The 15405-nt window shown below is 36.3% G+C and overlaps 1 protein-coding gene across 1 annotated transcript in view; it reads left to right on the forward strand.

The window, feature by feature from the left end:
* The first annotated feature begins 3768 nt into the window (after positions 1 to 3768).
* LOC106868551 (syntaxin-18) overlaps positions 3769 to 15405 on the forward strand; it is a 14376-nt gene continuing 2739 nt past the window's right edge. The window contains exons 1-10 of the mRNA XM_014913860.2: positions 3769 to 3857; positions 4449 to 4635; positions 6769 to 6836; positions 7308 to 7420; positions 8298 to 8375; positions 9324 to 9390; positions 11355 to 11434; positions 12809 to 12933; positions 14084 to 14142; positions 14431 to 14500. Coding sequence (XP_014769346.1) covers positions 4474 to 4635; positions 6769 to 6836; positions 7308 to 7420; positions 8298 to 8375; positions 9324 to 9390; positions 11355 to 11434; positions 12809 to 12933; positions 14084 to 14142; positions 14431 to 14500 — 822 coding nt within the window. The 5' untranslated portion in view covers positions 3769 to 3857; positions 4449 to 4473. The remainder of the gene's footprint in view (positions 3858 to 4448; positions 4636 to 6768; positions 6837 to 7307; positions 7421 to 8297; positions 8376 to 9323; positions 9391 to 11354; positions 11435 to 12808; positions 12934 to 14083; positions 14143 to 14430; positions 14501 to 15405) is intronic.

The raw sequence follows: 15405 nt of genomic DNA on the forward strand, positions 1-15405 counted from the left end.
TGTGTGTGTGTGTGTGTGTGTGTGTGTGTGTGTGTGTGTTTTAAAGTTGTTACGTTTCTTTGGACATGTGTGTATCAATGGTGATATGATCACTTTGCAACGAAACCTTTATCAATGACATTTCTGACATTCCTTCTATGACCTCTCAGATGACTATTCAGTCCTGCAGCAGATCTATCTTGTTTGAAGCATAAGGAACAAACGAAAGTTGTAACGTCCAGTGGATTAATCGGATCACTGTGTGAGATATGATCCCTGTGAACAGCCATATGTCTCTTCAGACACGAAATTGACTTGCAAGCCCTTTCAAACATTACACATGTCGAATCATCTGGTCTAGAAGGAAGGACGTTGCATACAGGTGGGACTTCTGATGGTTGACATAACCATCCTTAGAAAGAAGTACATGGCCATACGTTTCACATCTCCAGTACTTTATGTGTTTTTACTGAGGTTCTGATGACAGCTCATCCGAAACCAGTGTTTTAGGCTTTCATGCTGAAGGCGACCCTCTTCGAAAGTTCTACATCATTCCCTCATAAGCTTCCTCCACTCAGCTCTTTCCAAAGCTGGTTCTTCCCAGTTCTTTACATCGATTTGCAATTCCTTCCGGTTGCTTTTTGTGCAGTCTTTGTACTTTTTTTGTAATTTGTGCTGACGACACTTTCTAGTGCCAGCTTGCCGTTGGACGGCTCCTTCGAAATCTTATTATCATTCGTATGGACCACATAGCCTGCACGATGCATCTGAGTAGATATGATGAGTGAGAGGATGCTTGTGCATCCTGCCTTTGCAAAGACTTCTGATTCAGGAGTGTTACTTTGCCACTTGATGTTGAGTATGTATCCCAGACATTTTCGATGAAAGCGCTGAAGCAGCTTGAGAGATGACTACAGTGTACTGTCTATGTTTCAGAAGAGTAGAATAAAGCCGTTAGTACAGAAGCCTTGTAAACAATCGGCTTCATCATGTTGGTGATACTGTAATTTACCCAGACTCTCTCCTCTCAAATTCTACAAATGCTTTCTGAATGCGAAGATGTATTTCTGCCTCTATGGATCCATCTCTTGACAACATGCTGCCTAGGTAAACAAAAGTATCCACTGCACCCAATCTTGTTCCGCATAATACGATAGGAATTTCCGACTCAAAGTTTCAAGTGTTTCCGATTTGAAGTTGAATCTTCTCAAATTGAAGACTCTTCCAGTAGTTCTAAACTTCAAAAGGACGTCTTTATCCTCAACCGTGAAGTACATGCATAAGCAGAAAAGCAAAGAATATCAAAAAGAGTGTGGAGCAGGAATATCGCCTTGCTTTACTCCATTGTCAATCGGAACTTCATCAAGCAATTTTCTATTGAAGATTACCCAAACCTTCACGTCTTGGTGCAACCGCTTAAATATACTGACAGACTGTGTGGGGAACTGGTCTTTCCCAAATAGTGGTGGGCACCCGACCTTTCCAAGAATTGCCATATTTGTTAACCGTATCAAAAGCCTTTGTTAATCAACAAAGACATAATGCAAAGGTACCTGCTATTCAGTACATTTCTTTTGTATCTGTTTAGTCAAGAACATAATGTTGATTGTTCTTCTACCTAATCTAAAGCCACTTTGAGATTTCTAGATGACAGTAGGACAGATATCGGATCTATTTCAAAACGGGGGCACCAGTTTTCATTTATGTTTTATGTAGTGTTTTTGGTACCGAAAGACTTTCAAACTTCGTATACTTATCTATTTTGTGTTATAGAACAGAAAAAAAATTTTTGTATTCGAATTTATTTCATGTAAAAAAATTGTCTTATTTCGATAATTTCTACTAATCACTGACGTCTATTCAGTTGAAAACAGTTAGCGCTGTAACGGTGTATATCGTATTAATCCCCTAACCCTAACCCTAACCCTAACCCTAACTCTAGAATCCGAACTCTAAAATTGTTACACACATAGATACGCACAGCGTAATCTATTATATAAACAATATGCGTATAAATTACGATTAAACCGGATGAAATATGTCACAGAGAATAACATTTTTATGACCGCCCAGCAGTAACTCTATTCAGCTGAATAGACGTCAGTGATTGGTTGAAATTACAGAAATACGACAACTTTGACATGGAATAACTTGCGATGTACGTTTTTTTTGTTAAGAAGACTAAGAGTAAAAGATGTTTTATATGACACATTCTACCAGTGTCCCAAGTTTCAAAGTGTTTCGTTTGTGTTTCGTTAAGAAAATACTGGTGCCCCCGTTTTGAAATAGATCCCAGATATCTTCCATTAGCCGGTTCAGCAAAAGCTAAAGATTAAATACTACATATATTATGTTTTCGCTTCCAGCCTTCTGCAGTTCGACAGGAATACCATCTGGGTCAGGTGCTCTACCTGTATTTATCAGAGCCATTCCTCCACCCCCATCATAAGATGGAAATTGATTCATTGTGAATTTCATATCGTACTGAGAAAGACTCTCTATAACATTATCATCGATTACCAATAGGTTGTCAAATAAATCAATGAAATGTCTTTGCCAACGCCGTAGGATTTTCGCTGACTCTTTGACGATAGAAGTGTTGTCCCTGGATATCTGAGGAACTACAATAAAAGTTGGTGAGCCGAACATTTCACGTAGAAGGCCGTAAAACAGTTTGGAATCCTTTGCATCGTAGGCTTGTTTTCTTTTTTTACCAACGACCACGACTCATCCTTAGTTCTTCTTTGTTCCCGTTGTAATGTTGCTTAGTATTCCTTATATCTCTTTTAAGTCCTCTCCGTAATAGGCTGCACAGAAAGGCACTGGCTCAAAATCTTGTCATGAAGAGCTTGTTTCGTTTTCAGTTGCTGGTTGATAGTAGGATCATCACCATTAAACTACCCGTTATGTTTCTTCATTCTATAACCATGTCCATTGACTACCAATGAGTACACTTGATTTTTAAAGTTTTCCCATATTTCATCAAAGTCAAGACAATGAAGTTATTTACGATGTCACGTGCATCTGGCAGTTTCAATTTTGTAACATCGACACGTTTAGTATCTTCACCCCCACTCATACATACGTACACACACACGCATACATACATACATACAATACTAGGGTGTTACCTGTCATATGACTGCTAACTTTGGAAATATACTTGTGTCACCTTTAGTAATATCAAGAAATATGGCATACTCTTTTATTTGTTTCAGTCATTTGACTGTGGCCATGCTGGAGCACCGCCTTTAGTCGAGCAAATCGACTCCAAGACCTATTTTTTGTAAGCCTAGTACTTATTCTATCGGTCTCTTTTGCCGAACCGCTAAGTTACCGAGACGTAAACACACCAGCATCGGTTGTCAAGCGATGTTGGGGAGACAAACACAGACACACAAACATACACACACACACACATATATATATATACTTTATTTAAAAGCAGCAGAAATATAACAAAAGACTGTTACTCGGAGTTTCACGTTCCCGTTCATCGGACAGTTTTATACATATATACGACGGGCTTCTTTCAGTTTCCGTCTACCAAATCCACTCACAAGGCTTTGGTCGGCTCTAGGCTATAGTAGAAGACACTTGCCCAAGGTGCCACGCAGTGGGACTGAACCCGGACTGTCTATTATAAACTGTGATTTTAAGAAAAAGTCGAAAAATTATTTAAAAAATAAAATCGTCGAAAAAATTATCATAATTATATCATAGTTGTATTTCTATGATGTAGCACTTAGTCATACGGTTAGTCATAAAACAGTGACCTCCCTTATTGTGCGAAAGCATGTGAGCGCAAAACAAAAACATCAAATCAGTCATTGAAATTTTTGTGACTTTTCAGAATACAAACATTTGTGTTTGTAAAGGTATGCAGCCGTAGATTTTCTTTTCTTTTTTTTTTTAAGTGGGGAACTGTATATTTGATGCTCATTCCCTTCCTGTCGGAAATTAATAGGAATCGTGCATAATTGTTCCACTGAACACTGAGTGTTTCAGAGTGGCTGCTACCACGTCAATAAAAATAACATAAATATGGATGCGTGTGTGTTATTAATTGCTGATAATAAGTTAATATAAAATTTAAAATGGTACAATAATACGAAAAGAAAAGTACTTTTTTTTTTAAATGATATATGTATGAATTTTTTCTCAAAGTTAAATCATATTATTTAATGTAACGATTAAAATGAAAATAATCAATTTAAGAAGAATCATAATTTGTTAACTATGTTGACTTTATAGCTTAAAAACAGAAATAATGAAAGACACAGCTTTCTTTTTATGCATTTTTCGTTACTAAAATCTATAAATGTTGGTTGAGAAAGAATGCAATAAACTGTATTTATATTATAGCTTGAAAAATAGAAATAACAAACGATACGAGGCGGGGGTATGCTTTTATCGTTTCGTTTTGTTAATCAGATCCATATTTTTATCAACTCTTTATGTTATTGCAGCTGAGGCTAGAATCGTAAGGAAACTATGACAGATATAACCAACGTGTTCAAGGCAACCATAAAAGCTCTCAAATCGCGTCAGAAAGCTGAAGGTTTAACAAATAACAACAATGTGGACAATGGTAAACATCCGTTGCTCGCCCCTCGGAAGGAAAAAAGTGATTTTCAGAACAGATGCCAAACTGTTGTAAGTTATGTTGAAATGTTTTGAAGTGCCCCACTCCTGCTCCCCTGGAAATATATTTTATATCGTTTTGCTTTGTTTTGAACTAAAGAGAATTGCTATTTTCTTATTCCATCGATGAAAAGTATTGTTATGATCGTCTGCCACAAATATACAAATTGCGATCGTTTTACTCAAACTGCGCACGTTTACCTGCATTGTGCCCATATGTATATAAGTAAACGTGTACCATCGTCCAATTTTTAAATGATACAAGGTAGACCATGGTCAGAATCGTTAGTATCAGACAAAATGCCTTTCGGTATTTGTTCCAGCTCTTTATGTCCTGTGTTCAAATGTCGTTGAGGTCAACTTTGCCTTCCGTCCCTCTGAGGTCGATAAAATAAAGTACTAGTCTGTAGGTGGAATTGTTAGAATGTTGGACAAAATGTCTGGCAATATTTGTTACAGTGCCAAACTGTATCAGCCCTTCCTTTTCCTTTAAAGATCTGTGGTAGTGTGACCTCTCGTTTGCTTGGTGGCTATAGTCAACACCCCACGCACGCAATGTCTTCGTCTTATGTTGAAATTAACAAAAATACCCCCTCCCCAATCTATTTTCACCCTACGAGATTTAGCTATAATTAAAGGAAGGCCTGAAGGGAAATAAGCCAATGTTATTGCCATCAATATGGCACAATCCAAAGATTCAGTCTTCAGTGAGAGTGCTTAGAATATTTGTTTCTGGTAGAGCAAAAATTTTTTAGCTGTGACCATTCTTTGGCATTTTCTTATGTGCATGGGAACCCAGGACCACATTAAGTTCCATGTCCTTTTTTAAAAAAAAAATCGGTTGTGTGTGGCTTGAGATAGATTTGCTTTCTAATATAGGTACAATGTCACATATCTGGAGAGAGCAGAGCTGGATGAAGACCTCTCATACCATAAGCACAACCTAAAGATGATTCTTCTCAATTCTTCCATTGCCTAACTTACAATGCATTGACATAAGTGCCAAATGTGAAATTGTGGCACAGTAGTAACCAAGAAATATATGTATCCATCGGTTTTCCAAGTTGCTAATATCATCTGTCAGTTGCAATTCCTGACAAAAAAACGTTGAATAAAAGATGTCAATGTGTTCCAAGTTCCAAAATAATTGATTAAAAATTTGGTCTTCTCTCTGACTAGACCCCACAAATATATTCTATTTAACTTAACTATTTTAAACTTCATTTATTTAATATTAAATAGCAGTAAGCGATATAAGCAAATTATTTACTTATGATTAGGACAGCCGAGAAAAATATGAACTTTCCACATGTTTTATTCATTTCATTAGAAAATTGTTATATCATTTACTGCATTGTAAATCCATCATGGGGGAACTCTATGATACCCTCTTTCCTCAGTACCCTAAATGCTTATTTTGTGTAATGGTTAATCCAGCCCTGGGAGAGAGGAAATTCTGTTACTTTAATACTTTATCGATCCCAAAAGGACAAAAGGCAAAGTTGACCTCAGTGGGATTTGAACCCACACCTTAACAGGTGCAACTAAATATTGTGAGGCTTTTTTGTTTTTTTTTTAAGGTGCAGTTCATTACAGTGATGCTATTACTTGACTACTACTAAATTTGACTGAAATGAAATCATCATTTATCTCTATTTCGATATCAAGTACTCTTTTTTCTCACAGTCAACACTAAATGTATGCATATGTATGTTGTTGTTTGTTCCTCCTCGATCCATGCCTGGCTTATAAGTTTCCCGGTTTCATTGGTGTATAGGTCCCTGACCTGGATGGGACGCTGGCCCATCGTAATATATATGCATACATACACACATATATACATGTGTGTGTGGGCTTATTAATGCTGAGAGAAACCAGAGGATTTCAAGAAGCTCAATTTTTCTTTAGTATCCTACAGCATTGTATGAAGGGAGAGAGAACACTTTCTCTGCACAGCATACTAGATGAAGTAATAGCTTTTAGAATTTAACAAATCCAACAAGATGACTGTGGTCAATTTGAACTTCAGTCCTTCAATGACTAGTTCAGTATCTTGGTTATTCCACCATTCTCCATGTAATATATTATATACTTAATGTATGTTGAATGATTTTCTTACATATTTTATGATTGTTTTGTTTCTAGTGTACCAACATAACAAAACTCAGAGGTTTTCTTTTGCAACACCGGAAGAACTATATCAATGCTGGTGGGTAAGTAGGTTATTATTTTTCTCACCAAGTTCTGTTTATGCATGTGAGTAGAGTTTTTCCTACCATACATTGAAGATACAGCGTAGAAGGATGAGGCTAGCGGGACACTGCATCAGGCATACCAATGAAATTGCTAACAAGCTGGTGCTCTGGCAACCAACAGAAGGAAGAACCAGGAGAGGAAGGAAGAAAACAACCTATATCGACAACTTGTATGGAAGGTCGAACAGACTTCTAATTAGTATGTTCTTCCGTTTTTAGATGGTTTACTGTGGCTTGAGGGTGATTTGACTGCTACTTCTGCGTCTCCCTTTGGCTAACTCAAGGGAGATTATTGCAATCTTTAATTGCCGTTTTGAATTGTGTTCTCCCCCTTGTTATATGTTAACATACAAGTCATTAACCAAAACTATTATTTTATAAAATGTATCTTAAATATTCAGAGTACCCCTCTATTCTATTTGGTTTCAGGTATTTGATGAGTGGTGCTCAGATGGAAGATTCTGAGCGAAACCAGATTGATCAAGATTGTGAAAAGGTCATTAAGACATGCCAAGACACCATCAAACATTTCAAACAAGAAGGTATATTTGAAAATAAGCATTAGAAGTTTTGGATTTTTTTTAACATTCCAAAATCTGGCCTTAGGTGCCTGTATGGATCAGCTGGTTCTGTAAATTTTTGATATCTGTCATGATTCAATATCTTTCATGATATGCTTACATTTAGTGTCTCAGAGAAGAAAGATGTGTGGAAGTGGCACTATGAAAGATTACTAAATGTGGAAAATGAATGGGAGGAGAGTCTTTCTAATATCAAACCAATTGAAGGACCAGCTATCAGAGTTGGTAGCAGTATAATAGATAGGCAATTAAAGATATGAAGGCAGGGAAAACCCCTGGACCATCAAGTAAAAGTCTCCAACAGTGGGATATAGCCTAGTCACTCACATTGTTAACCAGGTTATTCAGGAAGGCATCATCCCCAATGACTGGTGTAGTAGTATTATAGTTAGCTACTACAAGGTTAAAGGTGATGTCTTAGAAATAGATACAGAGGTATCAAAGTACTGGACCAGGTCATGAAAGTTACAGAAAATTATAACTCAACTGATTAGGAATAAAATCAAACTAAATTAGATACAGTTTGGTTTTGTACCTGGGAAAAGTACCACAGGTGACATCTCATAGTTGACGGTTGTTTCAACAATTCTATAGTAACTAGTCTTGTGTCATGTCCATAATTTGTGGATTTTCTGTTTATTTGGAGCGACTGTTTCATAAGGGTATATCCTCCTTGCAATTTTGAGATATATGCTGTCTATAGAGATACTTCCTAAGGTAAATGCCTGGATTATCTTATTCCAACTGATCTATTATATATACATGTGTGTGTGTTTGTGTATAAAAACATTTTTGTTGATTTATGATTATTTCTTATGTCCATATTTATATCTTACAGTTAGTGCCCAGAAAGTATCTCCTCAAGTTCGACAACACTGGGATGGAGTCATTTCACTTTTGGAAGCTTATCTAAAATGTAAGATTTTATTTCATTAAAATGTTACTAGTTTCAGTTTTTGGGTTGTTGCAATGCTTGGACACCACTTTCCATGATTTTTAGTCTATTATATCGAACATGGTTTTTAATCTACACTTTTTATTTACCGAATGGTTAAGTCAGTTTTTTATCCCCATTTTATTTTTAGTTTAAAGAAATGTAACTCAAGACAGTTTCCAAATTTTATTGAGAAGGTACCACAAGTACTCAGCTAAGGTGACGGACTGGAGGAATTGATAATATGGAGCAAGATGCTTGATGTATCTGTTCTGACTCTTTGCACATGGTTTCCAATTCAGTCCCACTGCATGGCACCTTAAACAAGTGTCTTCTGCTTTAGCCCTGGGCCAACCAAAGCATAATGAGTAGATTTAGTAGATAAGAAGTTGAAAGAAACTCACTGTATGTGCACATATGTCTGTGTGTATGTTAGTGTGAGTTCATATTTACTCTTGCTAGCATGGAAAAGTAGACATTAAAACAGTAATGATGGAACACACCATCAGGGAATGTACATCTATATTACTTGTCTATACCAATCCAGCCATCTCTCTTATGCACAGGTTAACATCTTGAATATTTCTACCATGTGTTAAAGATAATAAAGTAGGTGGATTGTTTTAGAAGCAAAGTATAGACCAAAATGTTTTGTAAAACATAATTGTCTTTTACATTCTGATAGGATTGAAAGTTTCATCTTTAATTTCCCAATCCATACTGCTAAAATAAGTACTTGTTGTATACTAAAGAGTAGGAATGGGTCAGTCAATTCAAATAACTATGCTCCTCCCTCACAGATGTGTGACTGAGCCAGTGGAAGATACTAATATTTCAGTAAAAAGCAGTTTTTCTGAATTTTTGTTTGTATTTGTATTTTCTTCCTCCTTGTGAAATTATATTTTTCCACTTTTATTTATTCCTATACAGCTGTTTGCAAAATGTACAGTGAACAAAGAGCTGTTCGAGTGAAGCGGGTTGTCGACAAGAAACGCATGTAAGTACCAAACAAGAGATATGCATGCAGCTAGTACTGCACGCATACTTCCTGCACTCTTTTTCCACTTAGGTTGACTTCCCATTTAAAAAGGGCAAAAATAACATATAGTCCCTAGTTTGTGGCAATGGAATATCAGGTACTCTATAGTATAATCAGTGATGTGGTTGCCTGGCAACAAATAGACATAGAGGTTGATTCTTGTCTGTAGACCTTTCTCAACTTGGTGCTTATAATGGCAAATATTTGCTTAAATGTAACATCATGCAGCAATTGCATAGACATCAATGACATTGAAGAACAGACATATGCTCATACACTTTATATAGTTCCCTGATTTATAGAAAATAGAACAGTGTTTGCTAATTCAGAGGAAGAAAATATTTCTGACTCTGCTTGTGCCAGTCTATTGCATCTGTAGTACCTCCAAAATAACAGCAAAAGTTAATAGAGTAACTTACAGTTAGTATAGTCTATTGGCTGAGAATACACTAGGCATGGCTGTATAGTCAAAAAGTTTGCTTTCTAACTACATGGTTTCATATTTAGTCCCAACGTGGCACCTTAGCTCTACTATAGCCCTGGGCCAACCAAAGCTTTGTGGATGGATTTTGTAAATGGAAACTACAAGAAACCTGCGTGTATGTTTATGCCTCCTTGTCTTGATATTGCATGATAGTTGTAAATGAGTGCCAGTCATAGAAGCAGTGTTGTTCATTTCCAGTCTTCCAAGGAAACATATCTAATGATGAAGAAATATTACTTTGCTTGGAAACAAGTGAGGGTTGGCAACAGGAAGGGTATCTAACTGTAGAAAATCTTCAAGAAATTCCATCTGACTGTTGCAAACATGGCAAGTGAGCATTAAAAGTACAATGATGATGTCTGCAAACAGAAACTCTCCTAAAGCTAGGTTGATAGATGATTGATACACATTTAGCATCATAGAAACCAGAGATAAATCTGATTCAGTGAAGTATACTCTCTAATTATCTAGCTAAGATGGCAAAATCAGAACCATCACTAAACAGACTTCACATAGGTAACCCACTGATAACTTCTCACTCTTTACTGGATAGCTTGGGAATTTTAGTCTCTTGCTAAGGTTTTGTTGTGTTACTGAATTGGATTAACCTTTTCTGGTAATATCCCACTCAAGGGAGCAGTTTATTTCTTATGTGTTAAAATCTATAATGGAATCCAAATATTGGTTGAGGAAATAATCATTTGGTAATTGTATTATTACTGTATGCTTTTACTAAATTATCTCACATACAAGTTACTGACCATCTCATTAAATTAAGTTCTTGGTCAGTAGTGTTGTTACATCCATTCTCTTACTACAACCTTACACAGGTACAACACCAACATTCCAGACAAGAATGGTTTGGAAATTTTTGTTGTCTGCAATGATTTACAAGCTGTAACTTCAAATTCCCACAGCTGCCAGACTAGTTTACTGGTGCTTTGCACCCTTACACAAACTAGTAGTATCATTTATACTAATGTACAGGTACCAGTATTTCATTTAATATATTTAAGTAAACTTAACATTTGTTTAATTTAATTTAGAGTGTATTGACAAAAGTGACTATCTCTGTTTTGGGAAAATCAGTAATCTGGAAAGACTTTGGAACTAAATGTTCTGGAAAATCACTGTTGTACCTGAACTGTTACTCTTGAATTTCATTGTCTTGTTTTTGTTGTTATTACTACTGCAATTGTCACTTTTACATATATTTTCCCTGCTGATATGGTGTAGTCTATATAATACAGTATCCATCTAGATCCTACATCATATTGCCTGAGGTTTTGGTCTGGTCCTATGTTCACAGCCCCTTCCAGAAGCTGTCTTTACCCCATTTCAGTAATAGAATTAAATCAGTTTGAATTTCTTATATAATAATAGTAATAATAATAATGATGATGACGATAATTTCTTGGTCTCCCTTGATTTCTGACAGCTCGAGATTGGAACCAGAACAAAGACTGCGTGACAGTTTCAAGAAGTTGTCTTCTAGTGACAAACCTGTGGCTTCTGAGGGTAAAACGTTTTTTCTTTTTCTCCCTCTGTCTAAGCTTGAATGTGATTCTTTACTTTCTCATAGTCCCAGATGTTGCCAACAAGGATCAAACATTTGCAATAGCAACACTTACCTTAGTTATGAGTAAAAATAGGGATTTGCAAACTATGTTTCCCTACAGATTGTAGCAGCAGGGGCATTAACAGGGTTTTGTATAACTGTGAGCAAGTCTTCCTCTGAACCAGTGCCATGTTAGACCCATACAAGAGGGTGCTGAAAAGTTCTTAGAAAATACAGGAGGATCAGTTAGTTATGATTTTATTCAATATATTCCTCCCTCAGGTTCACATGCTATAAAAGAACTCAGAAGGTTGGGCCTCCAACCAAGCTTTTTGTGATACCCTTAAAACCAGGAACTTTTCAGCACTCCCTCATAATAGTACCAACTTTTAGTATGTCAGCCATATTACTGTAAAAGTTGGATAGGTGAGTCAGTGGTCTTCATAATAGACAATCAAGTTGTAGGCAGTTCACAATTTGATTTTTCTAAATGTGTTGTGTCTATGGCAACTTAAATCTCAGAAAACTTGTAATGCAAGGTAGTGTAGAGCAACTCACCACTGGTTACAACTGAACAGTTGCTCGACCTACAAGAAATAGCAGTCAAATCTCCCTCTAATCACACTTTATCGTTTTAAAATAGAATAGGATGCACATTAGATAATGTAGTCTCAGATACCCGCCAAAAAGATGGTTGAAATGCTTTTGGGCACAGGTCTGTTTGTTCAGATTGACCTGGGGTTAATCAACAATAACAGCAATACTGTAAAACTGAACAATGTTTTCTTAGTTTGGACTGCCAGGTTCAATTCTGTTCAACAGGAAAGAAGTTATCTGTGATAGATCAGCTATCTCTCATTTGCTGCCTCTTATCTATTTAACATCATAGAAACCAAAAATAAGCCATGATCTTGTGAACTTTGGAGTTTTCATGAAGGTATACAGTCTTGTAGTTATAAGTACAACTTAGAAATATTTTGGGATACCATTACTGATTTGTCAAAGGGTTTGTCATAGACAGTGACCTTCATGACTAAGACGAGGGCCTTCAAAGATTAAGACACTGGCCTTCAGAGTCTGAAATACTGGTCTTCGAAAACTAAGAGCAGCCTTCAAAAACTAACACTCTTGCTTCAAAGACTTACACACTGGCTTTCACAGACAAATCCCAATGGAGATTATTCTCTCCTGCTTCAATTTCAGTGTTGGTATTATGGCTTCTTCTAATAAAATATCTCCATTTCTGCCTAATTTTATTTTATTATATTTTTTTCTATTTGCATCAAGCATTGTTCATCCAAAAATTTTTTTTATCATTATTTTATATAATTCAGAAAAAGCTGAAAATGAAATTGGCAAAATTCCTGCAAAGGATCAAACAACTATCAAAACTTCTTGGCAACCATCAGATGAAGAAGTTGATGAGGAAGATGTGATATCACCTGAAGAAGCAGAAAAAGTACATACCTGATGTTTCTGGGTTTTTTTTTTTCCTTTTACTAGAATATTAGCTTCAGATATTTCCTTTGTAATCATTGGTTCTTGATTCAGTCCTTCAGGGTGGCAATTTGGGTATGTGTCTTCTATTTAATCTTGAGTTGATCAAAGTCTTGTGAGTGAAATTTAGTAAATAGAATCTATGTGAAGGCTTATTTTGTATATATGTGTGTGTGTGTGTGTGCGTTTATAGAGAGTTACATTTCAGGGTCAAAACACTCAATGATCATTGGACACCATGTGATGACATCAATTCCTTCTGATTAAAGCTACATACACCAAAGGTGAACAAAGGAGAAGTAGCTTCTTTTAGATGTCATTAATCTAACCTCTCTCTCTCATATCATCATTTAACATCTGCCTTCCATGCTAGCTATATATATATATATCAATGGATAGGATGGCAGAATCCTTAGAGCATTAGATAAAGTGCGTGACTCTGATCTCAGTTGAAATCCTGTCCAGGTTGAATATGTCTTTCACTCTTCAGTTGTTGCAATACTGTAATAATTGACTAAACCCTAGGAGGTGGTACACCAGCAAAGTCACAGTCCAATGACTGACCCTAGTAAAAGAATAAAAGTATGTCTATTCCTTCCACTATTTCTAATTGTAGAAGCTGGTTTTAAATGAATACCAGTGTATTACTGTTAATTATTTTAAACATTCATTCTTGGTACACAGAATGCTCAGATGTTTGGCTCACAATCATAAGTTCCTGGATTGGGTGATACATTATGTCCATGAGTAAGATACTTCAATTCATATTGCTCCAGTCTATACAGCTAAAAATGAGTACCAGCCAAATGTTGATGCATCTCTCTCTCCGGCTGTCACATCCTGGATGTGCCACTGGGTCAAAGGGCAGGCTAGTTAAGAGAGTGTCTATATCTACTTGTTACTACATAGAGACCTAAAACAATTTGTAAAAACATAGTACATGTTTCCAAGCTATACTCATTTATGTATGACATCTGATATACATCCATACATATACATGAGAGAGAGAGAGGTGGTCAACCTGAGGAGATACATGTCCAAAATTCTATGCTAACCAGTTATCCAGGTTTACACTATGTAAATGTTTTATTCATTTTTTTTTATTATTTTAGTTTGAAGAAGAAAACCAAGCATTGATGGATGAAATGCATAGTTTGATGTCTGAAGTTAAGTAAGTAAAATTCTTTGTTCTGCTTATCTCACTTTTGTTATAAACATGCTATACAGTTTAAAGCTGCAATGTTGAAATAGTGTTTGGTGTTTAAATATCTGTGTGAGATGAGCTATTGTTGTTTAACTGTATGCCACCCTTGTCTGAGCAAACTGATGGCCAAAGGTAATCCAGCCTTGACTATTTCCTTTTTATTCAGATATTGAACACATTATCCTATATGCCCCTCTCCCTTGGGATGTGATTCAAAGGAGATTCAGTGTTAATACATCTCTTCTCTTTTTACAGACAAATTGAAGGGAAAGTTCTGGAAGTGTCTCAACTACAAGAAATATTTGCAGAGAATGTTTGGGATCAGGTAAACTAACCTTACCTCTGTCTACTCACTTGCTTTCGTTTTGGTTTTTCCCCAGTTTGAAGAACAAAGAAGAAAGACATTGTTACCATTCTCAGAGCTTGAATCCATGTCAATGCAATGTGTAGTTTGTTATATTAGTGTGAGTATGAGTGCAACACCTTAGACTCAATGTTCATTTTGAACAGTTGCAAGTCAACATCTACAAAGAAAATATACTAGGGGAAAAGCTCCAGCTGGCCACTATTCCAGAGAGGAAGGGTTGGCTGTAATAGTCAGTGGATAGATGAGATAAGGTAGGAGAAATGAATCTTAAGTGACTGAGTGGAGATGGCTTGAGACTAACCAGCTCCAAGTGCAAGTGATGAAGGTTGGGGTTCAGTGGTGAGTGACTTCATGCCTGTCAGTCAAGTGTGGTCTAGGATGGCAAGATACAAACAATTGGCTAGTAACAACATCCAGTTCACTAACTGCATTAATAGTCCCTTGGTCTATACAGTCATCTAACAATCATACAACACTCTACCACCATTACACAAGCTAAAAAGGGGGTCTTTTTTTGATTGCTCACTTGACTTACAAGAAATAGCAGCCAAATACTGCTATTTTGAAAAAAGGGAGACACATTGGACAATCTAATCATAGATTAATAAAGACAGGGTGGCTATGATTATAGATCATCTCAGTGCAGATTTGGAGTTAAAAATAACAATCACTGTGCAAAGAAGGGTAACTGCTGGTAAGATTGATAGTGCTGTGATGACAGGATGGTTCCATATCTTTGTGTGTGTACACTTACAGCTGCTTAACAGGTGAATGAATGCATCAATGTTGTTTAAGTCTAGATGAAGATCTGATCTAGCAGACATGTGGTCAAAGGTTCGATCTGTGACCATGCCAGTTTTTTT

Source organism: Octopus bimaculoides, chromosome 14 (genome assembly GCF_001194135.2).
Source record: "Octopus bimaculoides isolate UCB-OBI-ISO-001 chromosome 14, ASM119413v2, whole genome shotgun sequence".
Lineage (NCBI taxonomy): Eukaryota > Metazoa > Mollusca > Cephalopoda > Octopoda > Octopodidae > Octopus > Octopus bimaculoides.